Source organism: Humulus lupulus, chromosome 6 (assembly GCF_963169125.1).
Source record: "Humulus lupulus chromosome 6, drHumLupu1.1, whole genome shotgun sequence".
In the NCBI taxonomy this organism is placed as follows: domain Eukaryota; kingdom Viridiplantae; phylum Streptophyta; class Magnoliopsida; order Rosales; family Cannabaceae; genus Humulus; species Humulus lupulus.
Genome location: NC_084798.1, coordinates 158,373,316 through 158,390,421, shown reverse-complemented (window position 1 = coordinate 158,390,421; position 17,106 = coordinate 158,373,316). Strand labels below are relative to the sequence as shown.

Genomic DNA, 17,106 nt, shown 5'->3' with positions numbered 1-17,106 from the left:
TGCTCCATGTTCGTTTGGCATATCAACAAGGTTCCCCCAAGTGATCTCGTGCCTATGCCAAGGAGGCTTCAACCTATGCATGTCCTGAGAAGTCAAGGTGCCAAGGGTCAGGGCCGACCTATGCGGATCGCATAGACACGAGGCTAGCAGCAAGAGCGCCGTGGCAAGGCCACACCCTCGCATAGCGAGGTTGGCCATTTTCCCTCAGGTATGGGCATGGCACGGGCGTCGCAACAAGGTAGCACCCTCGCATGGCGAGGGTCCCTCGCATGGCGAGGGTCCCTCGCATAGCGAGGCTGCCTCTCCTCCTTCCAGGTACAGCGTCGCGAGGCTAGGAGCACGGATGCCACAACAAAGCCCCCACCCTCGCATAGCGAGGGTCCCTCGCATAGCGAGGCTGACATTCTTCCTCCGAGTGTAGGCGAGGCTTGATTCCTGATGGAACGGGGCGCATGCGGACGACTAGTTGGGGACCCTCGCATAGCGAGGGTGAAGTTCGGATGGGAAAATGGCCGAGGGCCCTCGCCTAGTGAAGGTGGCTCGTAGTATAGAGCTTCATCCGTGAATAGAATTCTCAAGGAGAAATTTCCACATTTACAGTCATGTAGTTATATAAATATATATTTATGTTAATGTTGTGTTTAGATGTCATATATGTAGAGATTATTGATATAAATATTTATATATACTATAGAACTATAATTCATTCTATTATATATATTAAAAATAGTGAACCAGTTTTTATCAAAATGATAGACAATGTTTACAACTTTAAAACTAAGCAAACGTGCATTGCACGCTGCTTTTACCTAATATATAAAAAAATATATACTAGAAAAAAGAAAATATGAAAGATGTTGTACCCCAAAAATACGAGCTGAATTACTCAACACAGGGTACAGCTGGCAGACTAGCGTATGAAGAAAGCGTACATATAGAGTATCTTGCCAACTCTGGAGTGAGCAGCTCGAGTCAATTGACAGCCTACGACAACCAGGTGTTCTCCAGATCACCTCTTATGCATCACCTTCATGAAATTCTGAACATGACTCGTGTCAGTTTAGATTGATCCTACAACACCCAGCTCGAAGAATGTGTTCAGCTCGCGGAAGCCTGGCTATGACACACAATGAAGGATCCCAAAGACTTGGAGATTCTTCTTACACCTAATAAAGGGCCATATGTTATTATGTATTTATTATTTGATATAACAAATATAAATTTAATAGGAAATCATGTATTTATGTAAATAGGAAGTTATCCAAATTTGTAAGTTACCATATTAATGTACGGTTACCAAAAACTGTTCATGGGAATCTCCTACAATTACAAGGGGAATGGACAGAAAAATGAGGATATTTGATACTTTAATAAGATATTTTCTCTCTTCCATTTTCTCTTTATTTTTGGAAAGATAATTTTGGTAGATCCTATCTCTATTATTTTCCTTCATTTTTCTCTCATACCGAACACCCAAATTTTAACATTCTCTCTACTTTTCACTTTTTAAATTTAGAGAAATTATAGCAAATGGTCCAAAACAATGACATCAAGTAGCCCAATATCTTCATTTTAAAAGTACACTTTTACATTGTTGATCATCTAAATTACCCTTGTTCTAGGATGATAATTACTAAATGTTTTTTTAATAAATATGCATCTTCATTAATAATGAATATCAACCATTAGCAAAGAACACAACTCCGGAGAAATATCATTCTCCCTTATACTACAATCTGTAAAAGAACTGGAAGTTCGAAAAAAGTAATGAGCTACTCTATTCGCATACCATTTACCAAAATGAAAAAAAACACATTAAAAAATTCAAAAATCAAGTTCGTACAATCCCTTACTATTAAACCAAACAGGGAGACCATCTCCACTGAGCTACGAATGACCTGCACCACTATCAAGCAATCAGTCTCCACCTCTACCACACTTCTCTGTCCCTTTATCCAACTCAGAGCTTCCTTCACTCCTATAGCTTCAGCCACTTCTGGTTTTACTCTTCCATATCTTGAGGCGATATTGGCTGCTATAAAATCATCATCATGGTTTCTTGCAACATACCCAAAACCAAAGCCTCCCGCCGAGAAAACAGATGCATCAACATTAACCTTAACTGAATTACTCTGAGATACAGACCAGCACTCTACTCCATCCTCTGGCATCATTTGAACCAGAGAAGGAATCCCACACCTTTGTTGTGATTGTTCCCATTGGGTAAGATTTACCGTAGCTGATAACATCACATCCTCCACTGAGGATCTTTTGTTTTCCCATACCAGCAAGTTTCTTGCTTTCCATAATGCGCAAGATAACATGGCAACTTATTTGCATAGTCTTAATCTGAAATAATTTATGCAACTAGCTCAGAAAATCCTCCATCTCCCCCATTTGAATGCACTAAACAATAGATTTTTGCAACAACTTCTTGCAAAAGAACAAGAGACTAAACTATGCAAAGTAGTTTCAGCAGCACCTTGACATACCGAGCAATGTAGTTGAACACCTACATGCTTCATGTTAAATTGGACATAAGTAGGAATACATTCTACATCAGCTCTCTAAATAGGATTCTTTGCTTTAGGAGGAATTTTCAAATTTCAAAGTTTTTGGCAAAAGCTTGAGTTATTTTCAGAGTTCCTTCTTCCTTTCAGATCCTGCAAATGACTATAGACACTTTTGACAGTATATCTTCCAGATACCTCTTTTACCCAATGCCATGAATCATTTTATTCACAATAACTTAAATGTATGCTTTGTTGTAAAAAAAAATCAGAGTGCATAGCAAATTGGCATGGTGGGCTCGGTTTGTAGATAATTTTTTTTCCATATCTCATATAAACAGTTTAAGAAAATATTCAGACAGGAACCATTAATATGCAATATCATTAATGATGAAACTTATATATAATTATACACATACTTATATCTATCATATGCACATGTATACAAATATTCAAGAACATAAATATTTACCTCTTGAAGCCTATCAAGTGTCCTTCAGTCTTTTCGTATATATAACGATATTCCTATCCAACGCTCTGAGTACTCAAACCACGATATTCCGGAGTGTTCTCTATACCTCAAGATGTGTGTGGGCACATAGAAAACAAGGGTTTGTAATTTAGAAATAAAAAATTTATCTCAACACATGAGAACTTGGATTATGACTTGAGAAATGTTAGAATAATAGAAGAAGATGACAATTTCTTCTCTGACAAATTCTGAAACTTTTTCTGAATTTCCATTCTCTTATTTCTTATTATCACATAATATATATATATATTAGAGATTATATATTACTTTATCATTGATAATAATAATAGTAATAATACAATCATAATGATGATAGGAATTGATTTAGGTAATATCTCTAACTTACTAGAGTTAAAAAAATCTATTTTCAAATTATTAATTAATTAAATAAATAAAATAAAAACAATACTGATACTTTATCAGTACTCTCTTACATGCATGGCACAGTCATTGGACTGTGTCATGCGTGTAGAAGTATTCCCTTTCAAGGAATATTTCATTTTTTTATTTATTCATCTAAATAAAATCAATCTTTCCCAATCATATTTTAAGATCACAACCATATGTAAAATTTAAATTTTAAATTCAAAATCCAAAATTCAAATTAATGATCATCATTATCATCATCTTTTTAAAAATCGATAAATCAAAGCTATTTTGACTTACAATTTTTATTTTCCCCCACTCAAATAAAATATTTAATTTCAAAAATTAATTAATTAATTTATATATACATATTTCGAAATTCTATGTTCAAACAAATAAATATACTTTTGAAAGTTTAATAATTAATTCAAAATTTATTATTCAAACTCAATTATCATATAATTGTATATTTCACCTGAAGAATAAAATTATTCTCAAATTTCTAAATTACAGTTTCACCCTTATATCTACTCTTACCTTGATATGGTGTTGATAGAGCCACCTTGGGGACATATGAACCTATAATATCAAGCTCCAATAAATATTATATTATTAATTAAAGCTCTTTGATTTAATAATCATATTTATTAATCTCATGATTACTCCACTATAAATATGAGATTGAACTCTTGATAATTATAGACATATATTTACATAGTACTTTACTAAAGAATAAAGTGTCCATTGATATAATCATTATATACAATGTTAATCCTCTATTAATAGTTCATAATTAAAACGGAATAAAATTATCATTTTACCCTTTTAACTATATCTAGTTCCTAGTGTACCATTGACTTTACTAGTGAATGTTGTGTCACAACAAGTTTGCGATGTGAGCGTTCATAACCTTTTCAGTTCCAAAAGTCAACCCAATAGGGAACCATTATTCAATCTATAAGAAGGTATAGATTCCATACTTGTTAAACTATGTCCCCAACCATATATATCAGTGAGTCCCCAAAACAATTGTTCTTAGCCTGATCATTCTGATAAACCTTAACGCATGATTCAAAGGATCATATGACATATATAGGAGTTTATAGTAACCTCAGGATTAAGATCATCCTATATATGATCATCGTTTGATGTGTTTGATTAATACCATTAAATTGTGTTACTACAAGAAAAAAATGGCTTTTACCTCGGTTTTTAAGCTGGTTTTACTTCAGTTTTGGCTTAAATTCGCAACCGCATTCTACTTCAGTTTTTACATAATAACCGAAGTAGAAAGTGGGGTACACTTCCTTGCTGGGCACTTTCTACTTCAGTTATTATGTAAAAATTGAAGTAGAATCCCCACTTTCTACTTTTGTTTTTACATAATAACCGAAGTAGAAAGCCCCCCCCCCCCCCCCCCTCCCCCCTATTTTTTTTTTAATAATTATTTCTTATTATTGTAAAATGACTCAATTCTATTTATATATATATTGCCCTAATATTTTTTAAATGGTCTAATTATATGAATTTATAGTTATATATATTTTTACAATTGGAATTAGTTATGAAATTTTTTTGAATGAAAATATGCTAACTTTCATTAATTAAAAATGTCATACATATGCATAAAACACAAGTACTTAAGTAAGATAGCTAGCCTTAACACTAATACATTTACATAAAACTAAACTTAGAACTAAACGAACTCATAAACAAAATAGGCTTACTAATAAATGTATGTCATCAATCGACCTAATCATTTGTGTTGGATTGGAAAGAGGTCTACAATCTCACAATATTCCTTCTTTCCATTAAACTGTAAAATTAATAAATATAAATTAATTAATAACAACATTTATTATTTTATAGGTTATCAATACCAAAATAAGTTATAAAAAATAAACTTACTTTTTCTTTTAGGGTTTCTATTGCATTTGATGCCCGTACAAGATCTCTAATGTACTTCAACACATAAAAACCACATTCATGACTTTGTGGTTATTTTGGACATGCAACATTGAATATCTTTGTAGGATTGCCGAGTAATTCGTTAGAATAAGCCTTATAATATGCACTATATAAAAAGAAAAATCACAAAAGTTATTAAAATGTAGTAATATGTAATAGTTGTTGCATAATAAGAAATATTTTTAAAATTTTAAAACTTACCTCATTATAATTGAATCAATTTCTTCAGGACGTTTGTGTGTTTTCAGTGGATCCAAGAACACGATTTTTCCTTTTGGCATAGCAATCACCAACATCCAACATTCCCTAAAATAATAAACATGTTAAATAAAATAATTAAATTTTTAATATGAATAATCAAATAAGAAAAGTTTATAGTATTTCTTACCGTATGTTCCAAGGTATAAAGTATAGTTGACCAACTCTACTCATGGTCATCAACCAATTTGCCAAGTCAATGGTTGATCGTTCTACATCTTTAGCATTATTAATGCTAAGACGCTCAGTGTCAAAAAACTTGTACAAGACACGCTGATTTGGAAATAGGGACTCCTAAATGCATCTGCAAAATGTTCTTAAGCGTTAAATATTTTTGAAAAATTTCGGCAGAGTTTCCCCTATAAATAGGACTACCCAAACTTGTAAACATTCAATTTACTGTGAAAATATGCAACAAATCACAGAGCAATACTCATAACAATTCTAAATTTCATATCATTCCAAAGAATTAGTTGAAGGGATACCTTGATCCGAATATCATTGTTGAGCCTCCAATCATATGCAAAGTAGCAAATTGTTCTACATCCTCTGAAGTTATAAAGATTGACTCACGATTCATGAATGATCGGTCCACTAGAACTGAGACTACTTTGTTTATTCCCTTAACTCTGCAAAATTCTCTCACCATAAACTAAAGGCTAACATGGATGCGATTCAAGATGTGATCGGGAAATGGTTGGCCTTCTATTAGAGTGTTTTATGGATTGACGTGAGATCCAATTGATGACAGATGTGGGCTGGACGTAGAATTACGGTTCGTCTTATCCTTGGATGGACTTGTTGACATAGGAGGTCTCTTTTTTAGAGGACCCTGCACAACATCAAGTAAAATGAATATTAAAATAATGGACCAACAAATATTTTAAAAGGTAACACATTAAAGAATTCTTTTATACCTGATCAGTCATAATTAATTGTTTTGGCCAAGGAATGAATATGTCATAGGTATCCCGAACATAGCGTATCTCCCCAACAAAACATGGGATTTCAGCATCCTCTTGTAACATTTTGGTGACTCGCACCCTCGCGTATTTGTCTGTCAGTTGAACACCATGAATAGTCAGTGGACCCACCCCATCAATGATAACACCCTCTGCCACCACATTATGAATATTATCTTAACAAAGTAACACATCAGTTGTAAATTGTGGAGGCATGTCATCCTGCATGCACGGTGTGTGATATTCTTCGTCATCGTTGTCGTGTTCTTACATATCATCTATCCCACCTACTTATTTAGCTCTTTCCTTTTCCAATGCTTTAATTTCTGCTCTAAGCCTCGTAATTTCTGCATCTTTCTTACTAACAACATCAACCATTTCTTTTTGCTATTTTTGGTTTTCTTCCAAAGATGGAAGAAATCATCGCAAATGACCTACAATAATTAACCCATTTATTTAAAAACTAAAATATTGAAGAATAAAGTTAAATGCAAAAAATAAAGAACAATATCATACCCAACTGCTCTAACACGGCCTGGGTGCTTAGGTGTCCCTAAAGCTTGCGTTAATATGTCATTCCGACCCTTTGCAATGATTTCTCCACTACTAACTTTTTCTTTCAGCCCATTCTATGAAACAAACCAGTGATCGATTATATTAGTAACTTATAAGAACTTTATCATTTTTACATTACTTTAAAACACTTACAATTCTTGCTTCAATTTGTTTGTCCAAATTTGTGACAAGAACCTTCTTCTTTTCTCGTGCTCTTATCCAAACTTTGTACTGTTCTACATCTTCCACACCTAGTTCATTTTTCTACAACATACAACAATTAATTAAAGTTGGTGAGTGCAATATTCTTTATAACAGGTTGACAGTTGTAAAATAGTGATTTGAATTACTTACCAAGTATTCTCTAACATTGGCAAGCCCTCTACGAGATGTGCGATGCCTCAAAGTATATTTGAGAGCTCTTTCACGTTGTGCTTCCCGCAACGCCTACATAAAACAAGTAAAGGTAAGTTTTTAAGCAATTATTAATACTTCAAAACTAATAAATCATATATGTAATACAAATATCGTCTATGACCCATATAACACATTTTGTGTCCATTTGACAATTGACGGGCCCTTGTGTTGGTGCAACAAATTGGACAAGCTTGGTAACTTTTTGTGCTCAACCCTGATAGGTTACCATATGCTGGAAAATCATTAACAGTCCATAACAACACCACTTTCAAATTAAATACTTCTTTTTAAAAACCATCATATGTCTCAACACCATTTAATACAACTCTTTCAAATCATCAATTAATGGTGCCAAATAAACATCGATATCGTGTTCTGGTTGTTTTGGGCCCTGAAATCATTTGTGAAAGCATCATAAACTTCCTTTTCATGACCAACCAAGGAGGAAGATTGTACATAACCAGGAAGACAGGCCATGAACTATGCCTACTACTCAGAGATCTATACGGGTTTACTCCATCAGCAGCTAAACCGAGACGAAGATGTCTTGGTTCATTTTTGAATTATGGATTGATATAATTTACCTTCCTCCAGGCCTGTGAATCTACAGGATGTCAGAGTTTACCATCTTTCACTCGTCCAGTCTCGTTCCATATTAAGTTCTTAGAGTGTTCTGCGCTTCGATATAATCGCTCCAGTCGCAAAATTAAAGGTAAGTACCATAGCACTTTCTGAGGAATTAGTTTCCTAATCTCCTTACTTTTGTTAGGTTTGTACCGTGGTAAACCACATTTTGGGCAAGTGTCCATGTCTGCATACTCCTTATGATATAAAACACAATCATTCGGACATGCATGAATCTTCTCATACTTCAACCCTATCAAACATAATGTTTTCTTTACTTCATATGTAGACTCTGGAGAACAATTTTCTAGCGGCAAAATCTCCTTGAAAGCAGCTAAAAATTGACTAAAACACTTATCACTAACTCCATTTTTTGCTTTTATGTTATAAAATTTACCCATTTTTGGCAATCTTAGTTTATTGCAACCACTAAACAATTGTCTATCTGTATCTCTAACCTCACTATCGATTTTTTTTGGATTATGAACAAACTCTTCTTATGCTTCATCAAGCAATTCTATAGGATGATCATCAAAATCATTACTCTCAAAATCATCTACAGCTTGCCTACCTAATGGATATGGGTCGTCATTTAATAATTCTCCATGACAATACCATCTAGTATAACTTATATCAAATCCTTGACAAAATACATGATCCTTTATCATGGTAATATTCTCCTTTACTCCATTACCACAATCGATACAAGGACAACGAATTCTTTGTAGATCACTACAATTCTTTAGGCAAAACTCTAAAAAAAATTTGAATACATCTTGAAATTGTGGTGTTTCTCTCCTCTCAAGCATCCATGATTTATCCATACTAATAACAATATTAAATTCGTAACAAGTTAGAAAAAAACTTATATAAGTTTAAAAAACAATTCAATCATGTAAAGAGTTATACTCTATGCATGATAAATTTAGGCATGTTATTAGGTTCTAGTCTTATAAAATTAAAAAAAAAATCGGCAAAGTTTCCTATGTTTCTATAGCATACCGTAATTTCATAATTACTTATAAAATCAATACAAACAAACGCAATAGTCAAGTATAGATGAATCCATCCTTATTAGGTTCTACTCTTATAAATTTTTTTAAAAAAATTGGTAGAGTTTCCTCTATTTTTATAGCATACCGTAATTTCATAATTACCTATAAAATTAGTACAAACAAACACAATAATCAAGCATAGATGAATCGATTATTATTAGATTCCAGTCTTATAAATTTTTTAAAAAATTCGACAGCGTAGCCTCTGTTTCTATAGCATAAATGAATCCATCCTTATATCACCACAACACGCAAATTTCCTAGAGCTTATTTCACTAATTTTCAAACATAACTTTCACCAAAGCCAATATGCATGATTTAATTAACCTTATCTTTATACATAAATCTTGTAGTAATATAAATAAAAAAAAATAACTAACCTTCAATATTACTCTTCAATTCACCCGAAATGAACAACAAAGTCACCACTCAATCGACGACCCTACAAAAACATTACTTACATAATTAGTAAACTAGATAATTAATTATCAAACCACTAAATAAAAAAACAAATCAAACTAGTTATAGAAACTAATGAACAACACTTTGATCATCTTCAAGCTATTTATTTTTTCAAATATTTAAAAAGAAAATTCATCTTGTCACAATTTCTAAAATTTACTAATATACATATATATTTATAATAAACCAAAATTTTATCACATTATTTAAAATAACAAAATAAACAAATAACTAGAAAAGTTAACAAAATATTACTAAATCTAATTATAAAATTCAGAATAATATAAAAAAACAAATTATCATCAAAACAATGATTTAGTAATCCATACCTGTTTTGAAGCTCAAAAACATCTTACAATGACAAAAGTCCGATCAAAATCCGGCAAGAAACACCAAGAAACCATGATAAATAATACCCACAACCAAATGTATTTTTTTCCTCTAAAAAATAAAAAAAAAAGAAGGATTTTTAGGCTATATTTTGGTTTATAATGAAGGAAAGTTGTAAGTTTTAATGAAAAAAAAAAGGTTTGATTCAAGAAAATGGTTATGCTGAACGGTTGTATCAATTGAGTTTTTGGGAGTTGTTGGGGTTTCAACAGAGGAGAAAAGGAGGGTTATGGGTCGTTGGAAGAAAGGGTTTTAAGGGTGCTCCGCCTCGTGTGGTTGGGCACTTTCTCATACAGAGCCACTCTGATAGTCGCCTAATAGTTGCTGTTGTACGAGAGCTCAATCAAAGGAAGATACCTACTCCAAGATCCCCCAAAATCTAGCACACAGGCTCGCAGCATGTCTTCTAGTATCTAAATCGTCCTCTCAGTCTGTCCATCTGTCTGAGGATGATAAGCGGTACTAAACCGTAATTGTGTGCCCATAGCCTTCTGCAGACTTTCCCAAAACTTGAAGGTGAAGGTGGGGTCCTTATCGGATACTATCGACCTTGCTGCCCCATGCAGTCGAACAATCTCCTTCACATATAGCTCAGCATACTGCTCCACAGTATAAGTCGTCCTGACTGGTAAAAAGTGGGCGGACTTGGTATACCTATCCACAATCACCCACACCGAATCATGCTGTCCTGCGATCTTTGGCAACCCAACTATGAAGTCCATGGCAACATCTTCCCATTTCCACTCCAGAACCCCTAGAGGCTGCAACAACCCTGCTTGCCTCTGATGTTCAGTCTTGACCTGCTGACAAGTTAAGCACTTGGCCACATAATCCACCACATCCCTCTTCATGCCTGACCACCAGTACAAAGCTCTTAGGTCTTGGTACATCTTCGTCGTACCCGGATGCAAGGAATAGGGAGTGGTATGCAGTTCATCCAGAATCTCTCGTCGAATATCTGCATCCATCGGAACACAGATCCGACCCTTATATCTCAGTAACCCCATCTCCGAAATAGAAAAGTCCTTCGCCGCTCCAACCAAGACCTTCTCCCTATAACCCCTCAACTGGGAATCATTCTCCTAAGCCTCCCTGATCCTCTCAAGGAGCGTAGACTGAAGAGTGATATTGGCTAACTGACCAACCACCAACTCTATACCCGCTCTAGTCATCTCCTCTTCTAGCTCCTCGGATATCTGTCTCGAACTGAACAGCTGTCCTGGGCCCTTCCAACTCAAGGCATCAGCAACTACGTTAGCCTTTCCAGGATGGTACAGGATATCACAATCGTAATCATTGACCAACTCCAACCACCATCTCTGGCGCATATCCAGATCCTTCTGAGTGAAGAAATACTTCAAACTCTTACGATCAGTGTATATCTCGCACTTCTCACCATATAAATAATGTCTCCAAATCTTAAGTGTGAATACCACCGTTGCCAATTCTAGATCATGTGTGGGATATCTCTGCTCATACTCCTTTAACTATCTCTATGCGTAGGCTATCACCTTCCCAACTTGCATCAGCACACACCCCAAACCCTGTCTGGAAGCATCATGATAAACCACAAACTTCTCATTATCCGTCGGCAAACTCAATATTGGCGCTGTAATCAATCGCCGATTCAACTCTTTGAAACTGTTCTCACATCGGTCTGTCCAAACATACTTTGTCTTCTTCTTCGTTAATTCTGTCAACGGTGTAGCTATTCTGGAGAACCCTTCAACAAACCGCAGGTAATACCCTGCCAATCCTAGAAAGCTTCTCACTTCAGGAACACTGCTCAGTCTAGGCCAGTCCCTGATTGCTTCAATCTTATTTGGGTCAACCAGAATCCCCTTCTTACTGACGATATGGCCCAGAAATGTAACTTGTGGTAACCAGAACTCACACTTGCTGAACTTAGCGTATAGCTTATGCTCTCTTAACCGCTGCAATACCAAACATAGATGTTGCTCGTGCTCTATCTCTCACTATGAGTACACCAAAATATCATCAATGAACACAATCACGAACTTGTCTAAATAATCCTTGAAGACCCTATTCATCATGCCCATAAAAGCTAATGGGGCATTGGTTAATCCGAAGGACATAACCAGGAATTCATAGTGTCCATTCCTTGTGCGGAAAGCGGTCTTTGGTATGTCCACCTCTTTAATCCTTAACTGATGGTAACCTGACCGAAGATCTATCTTAGAGAACACTATCTTTCCCTGCAGCTGGTCAAACAAATCATCAATCCTAGGTAGTGGGTACTTATTCTTGATGGTCAACTTGTTCAGCTCCCTATAATCAATACACATCCTGAGAGATCCTTCCTTCTTCTTAACAAACAAGACCGGAGCACCCCACGGCGAGAAACTCAGTCTGATGAACCCCAAATCCAGTAGCTCCTGCAACTGAATCTTCAATTCCTTCAACTCTGCCAGAGCCATTTGATAAGGTGTCCTAGTTACTGGCTTCGCTCCTGGTACCAACTCTATAACAAAGTCAATCTCCCGCTGCGGCGGCAGTCCTGGCAGATCTACTGGAATAAATCTGGGAACTCACATACCAATCTAGTCTCCCCCGGTCCAACCGACACAACCTTAGAGGTGTCCACAACACTCGCTAGGAATCCTATGCAACCTCCCTGCATTAGGTCCCTAGCCTTCAATGTTGAAATCATAGGTACCCGCGGTCCACCAGCTGTTCCCACAAATACAAAGGGTACCTCCCCTTCTGGCTCAAAAGTCACCATCCTGCGCTTACAGTCAATTGTCGCCCATACTTTGATAACCAATCCATCCCTAGGATCATATCGAAGTCATCCATCACAAGCTCAATCAAATCAGCAAACAATTCCCTACCATCTACCTCTACTGGTAAAGCTCTAATCCACCTCCTAGAGACTACCAGTTCCCCAGTCGACAATAAGGTCTGAAAACCCCTAGCATACAGAATACTAAGCCTACACAGCTGATCTATCACTCTAGCAGACACAAACGAATGGGTAGCCCCTGAATCAAACAATGCAGTATAAGAGGAACCAGCACTAGAGATCTGACCTGTCACAACTGAGGGGCTAACCTCCGCCTCAGTCTGAGTCAAAGTGAATGTAATGCCCCGAATTCTCCGATGTGTTTAATGGCGAGACTAGTAGGCCGGGAGGGCCATACTTGCTTAATTACGCCATTAATTGTTATTATGCATGTATATGTAAATCATATTATAATATGATGTTAAATGCATGCATGTGGGTCCACATTTTAATTACAGGGGTGTGATGGTAATTTGGCCCGTTAAGGGTATAATTGTATATTTGTATGCATGCCGGTGATATATGTAGAGACCACATTATAATGTGGGTTTGTTCGAGCTATTCGGCATGAGACGATCTTGGAATATTGATTAGCGGTCTAGTCACAACAGGTTTAAGTTCGAGGCTCGGGATGAGTCTCGGGGTGATTTTAATGATTAGAGTGTTACCGGGAATTAAAGGGTAACGGGATATGAATTATTGATGTTTGAGATTATCGAGAATAGCGGGAATTGGAGAGCGTTAATTATAATTCACGAGATAGGAGGAAAATACCAATTTTTCCCTTGGGAGCCTTTAGAAACTTTAAATTGACCTAGGGGTATAATGGTCATTTCACCCCTAGGATAGATATAAGCCATTTTTGGCTGAGAAAGAGGTAGAAAACAGAGTATATTCAAGAGCCTTCCCGTATCTATTTCTCCTTCAGTTTCCTTTGATATTTTTTAACCATTCTTGAGGATTCAAGCTTGGGAAGCAAGCCTTGGGAGTTTGGGAGTGTGTTCCTCCATTGAAGAGCATCATAAGCTGAGCTTTGGGTAAGTTTCTAACCATAGAATTCCCTAGTTTGCCCTATTTTAGTTCTGTTTTTCAGTTGTGATTTCTAGTTTGAGATCTTGGTTTTGTTGGGAGTTTTTGCTAGGGTTCCTATGGTTGTGATGTTTGGGGTATGTTAGGATGGTTTTTGGGTTCATTTGTCATCAAAAATGGGATTTGGAAGCTTTGGAATTAGGTGGGAATCGAAGGAGATGAGGAAGGAGGTTTCAGGGGGTTTCTGGTCTGGAGGTAGCGCTATAGCGCCCACCTTAGGGCGCTACAGCGCTACTCAGGGGGCAATTGGGCGTGTTGGAGGTTCTGAGAATAGCGCTGGGGCACTAGGGGTCAGCCCTGTAGCGCTACTCTGTTTCTTCAAAGTCTCATTTTGAGTGTTTTTAAGGGTTTTTGACTTGGGGTTTCAATCCTTAAGGCCCGGGATCGAATCTACTCACCGTGTGGGCATGTTTCGAGGTCCCAAGGGTGGTGCTTAGGTTAAGAGCCTTTCATTGTGGATTCTCATTAATGGAGGTTATAATTGGTTGTGATTAGGTAACCGCTAAGGAACCAAAAGATCGATCGTTCTCAGGGGTCGTCCTAATAATATCTCTCGCTCGAACCTGAGGTAAGAAAATTGCACCCTGTGTATATATGACATGCGTATTTGCTATTGAGGCATGTTGATTGATAAATGTGGACATGGATTGCATATTAAATGCTAATGAATGTTGATTACCTGTATATGGCACTGACTAGTCAGGGACACTGACCTAAGAGTCAGAAACGGCATAAGCATCCTGAACGCAGGGCCGAATGAAGATTAGATCTAATTGATATCAGTGTTGAATTGCTCTAAGGCATTAACACTGGACCGACCCTAAGGTCAATGAACTTATAAGCGCTTGGCTAGTCTAAGACTAGTTACTGAGAGCCAGGGCATAAGGCCCAGGTGACTACTTGTCACGTGGCTAGGGAACGATGTTCCAGGGTTATGACTCTATGGTCATGAGGAAGGTTATGTTGGTGACAAGTCACCATGCACCTATCCTATTTAAGCTTATTAAAGGTTTACTTACCTGTTGAGCCCCAGTGACCTTATCGTCACAAGGCTGAAGGGAGTTATTCCCAATTTAGTGACTTTTGCGACTGTCACCTATCTGTTTTGGACTGATAGTCCTGAATGATTATCATGATCATTGTTGATATTATGTCATGCTTTATTGTGTTTTCTTGCTGGGCCTTGGCTCATGGGTGCTATGTGGTGCAGGTAAAAGGAAAGAAAAGCTCACCCAGCCTTGAGTGGAGAGCTTAGGTGGTGATGTGTACATATGCGGCCACTTGACCACCACAGCCAAGGAGTTCTCAGAGGAACTAGGGGGTTTACCCTATTTTTGCCGCTTAGGCCGGCGGGGTTGTAAATTTGAAACAGTAGTGACCATTTTGAGTTGTAAATAACTTGTAAATGTTTTAATAAGCTCATGAGCAGTTATATACTTAATAAAATATATCCTTTCCTCTTTAATGTTTTTCCACCTTAACCTGTTAGTAACACTTAGAACACATTTTTAACCAAAGGACTCGGGTAGCGGGTCAAATTTCTGGTTCACCGATCACCGTAACTGTTCTGGGGTAACCAGGGCATTACAGTGAACACCCTGGCAGGAGCGAGACTGTCGCCCTGCTTTGGCTCCTCCTTCCTGGCTTATGGGTAGTCCTTCTTCAAATGATTGGCGCTCCCACAGATAAAGCAGGCCCTAATCCTGCACTCGTCGTCTGCACCGAGGACACACTGGAAAGCTTCTCCAGTTGTCATTTTCGCCCTGATGGCCACTAAAACCACCCTGTGCCCTCCTATCAGAACTGGGAGGAACAAAGGAATCTGGGGCCTTTCTCTACTGCTCACCGGAGCCTCTACCCCGACTGGATCCAATAAAAGGAGGCACTGTCCTCCTGGCATCGTGCCTAACAGCGCTCTCTCTCAAGATCTGGTCCTCGGCCCCCTCAGCTGTAAGGGCCTTGTCTACCACCTGAGCATAGGTAGTAGTCCCTGGATCCAAAGTGATCTTCACATCACAGGCGATCATAGCATTCAATCCCCATACAAACCTGTCCCTTCTTGCCGCATATGTCGGCACTAGGTCTGGCGCAAACTTCGCCAAACGATCGAACTTCAGAGCATACTCCGTCACGCTCATCTGATTCTGAGTTAGGTTGATAAACTCATCAACCTTCACAGCTCGGACTACCACACTGTAAGATTTCTCATTAAAGATACTTATGAATTCTTCCCAGGTCATAACTATCACATTCCTCCTCTAAACCACTGCATCCCATCAGATATGGGCATCTTCTCTGAACATGTAGCTTGCACAAACTACCCTTTCATTCCCCTCAACCCTCATGAAATCAAGAATAGAGGAGATCATATTCATCCACTGCTCTACCCGCAGTGGATCTGGTCCACCCTCAAAGGTGGGAGGATGCTGTTTTCTGAACTGCTCATATAAGGGTTCCCACTTATTCTCCACAACAGGTTGAACTGGTGCTGGCGCCATAACCTGCTGAATCGGCCACCCTGTAACATGTGGAGGGGCTTGCTGCCTCAGCTGGCAAAGTTCTTCCTCTGTTCGTTGCAGTCTTGCCTCCATCTCGGCAAACATGTGTTTCCAATTCTATGGGGCATGTGGAGGGTCCTGACCCTGGTTATCATCCTCGGCCCGACTGTCGAGGAGTCTAGATGATTAACGAGGCATCTCAACAAATATGCATGCAACCAATGACACCGCTCATCAGGCATGATAACAACATCCAAAACCACCTCCCAATCACATTAGTCAACCATAAGAAACAATCCACATAACACTAAAATAACATATAACACACAACGGGCCATGCCCCTGACATCATGCATACATTAAATCATTCATCATGCTCTATTTCAAATAAGCAGGCAAACAGGGCATTTAAGCACATATTTCAGCATAATGGTCAATCATACCAACCAACCCTGAGTCGAGCATGCAACTGACGGCGAGCGTACATGTTCGGTCATTCTCCAGAAACCATAAACCTTGGCTCGCTCTGATACCAAGTTGTAACACCCTACTACCTTGGAGTCATTACTAAGTGAGTTTAAAATGCGTAACTAACTCGCTAATCGAGGTTTTAGGAC

General features: G+C 37.6%; 1 protein-coding gene across 1 annotated transcript in view; it reads left to right on the top strand.

Annotated features, from left to right (window-relative positions):
* LOC133785595 (zinc finger BED domain-containing protein DAYSLEEPER-like) overlaps positions 1-1,547 on the top strand; it is a 30,819-nt gene extending 29,272 nt beyond the window's left edge. Inside the window, exon 3 of the mRNA XM_062224814.1 lies at positions 1,517-1,547. Coding sequence (XP_062080798.1) covers positions 1,517-1,547 — 31 coding nt within the window. The remainder of the gene's footprint in view (positions 1-1,516) is intronic.
* Positions 1,548-17,106: the final 15,559 nt, after the last annotated feature.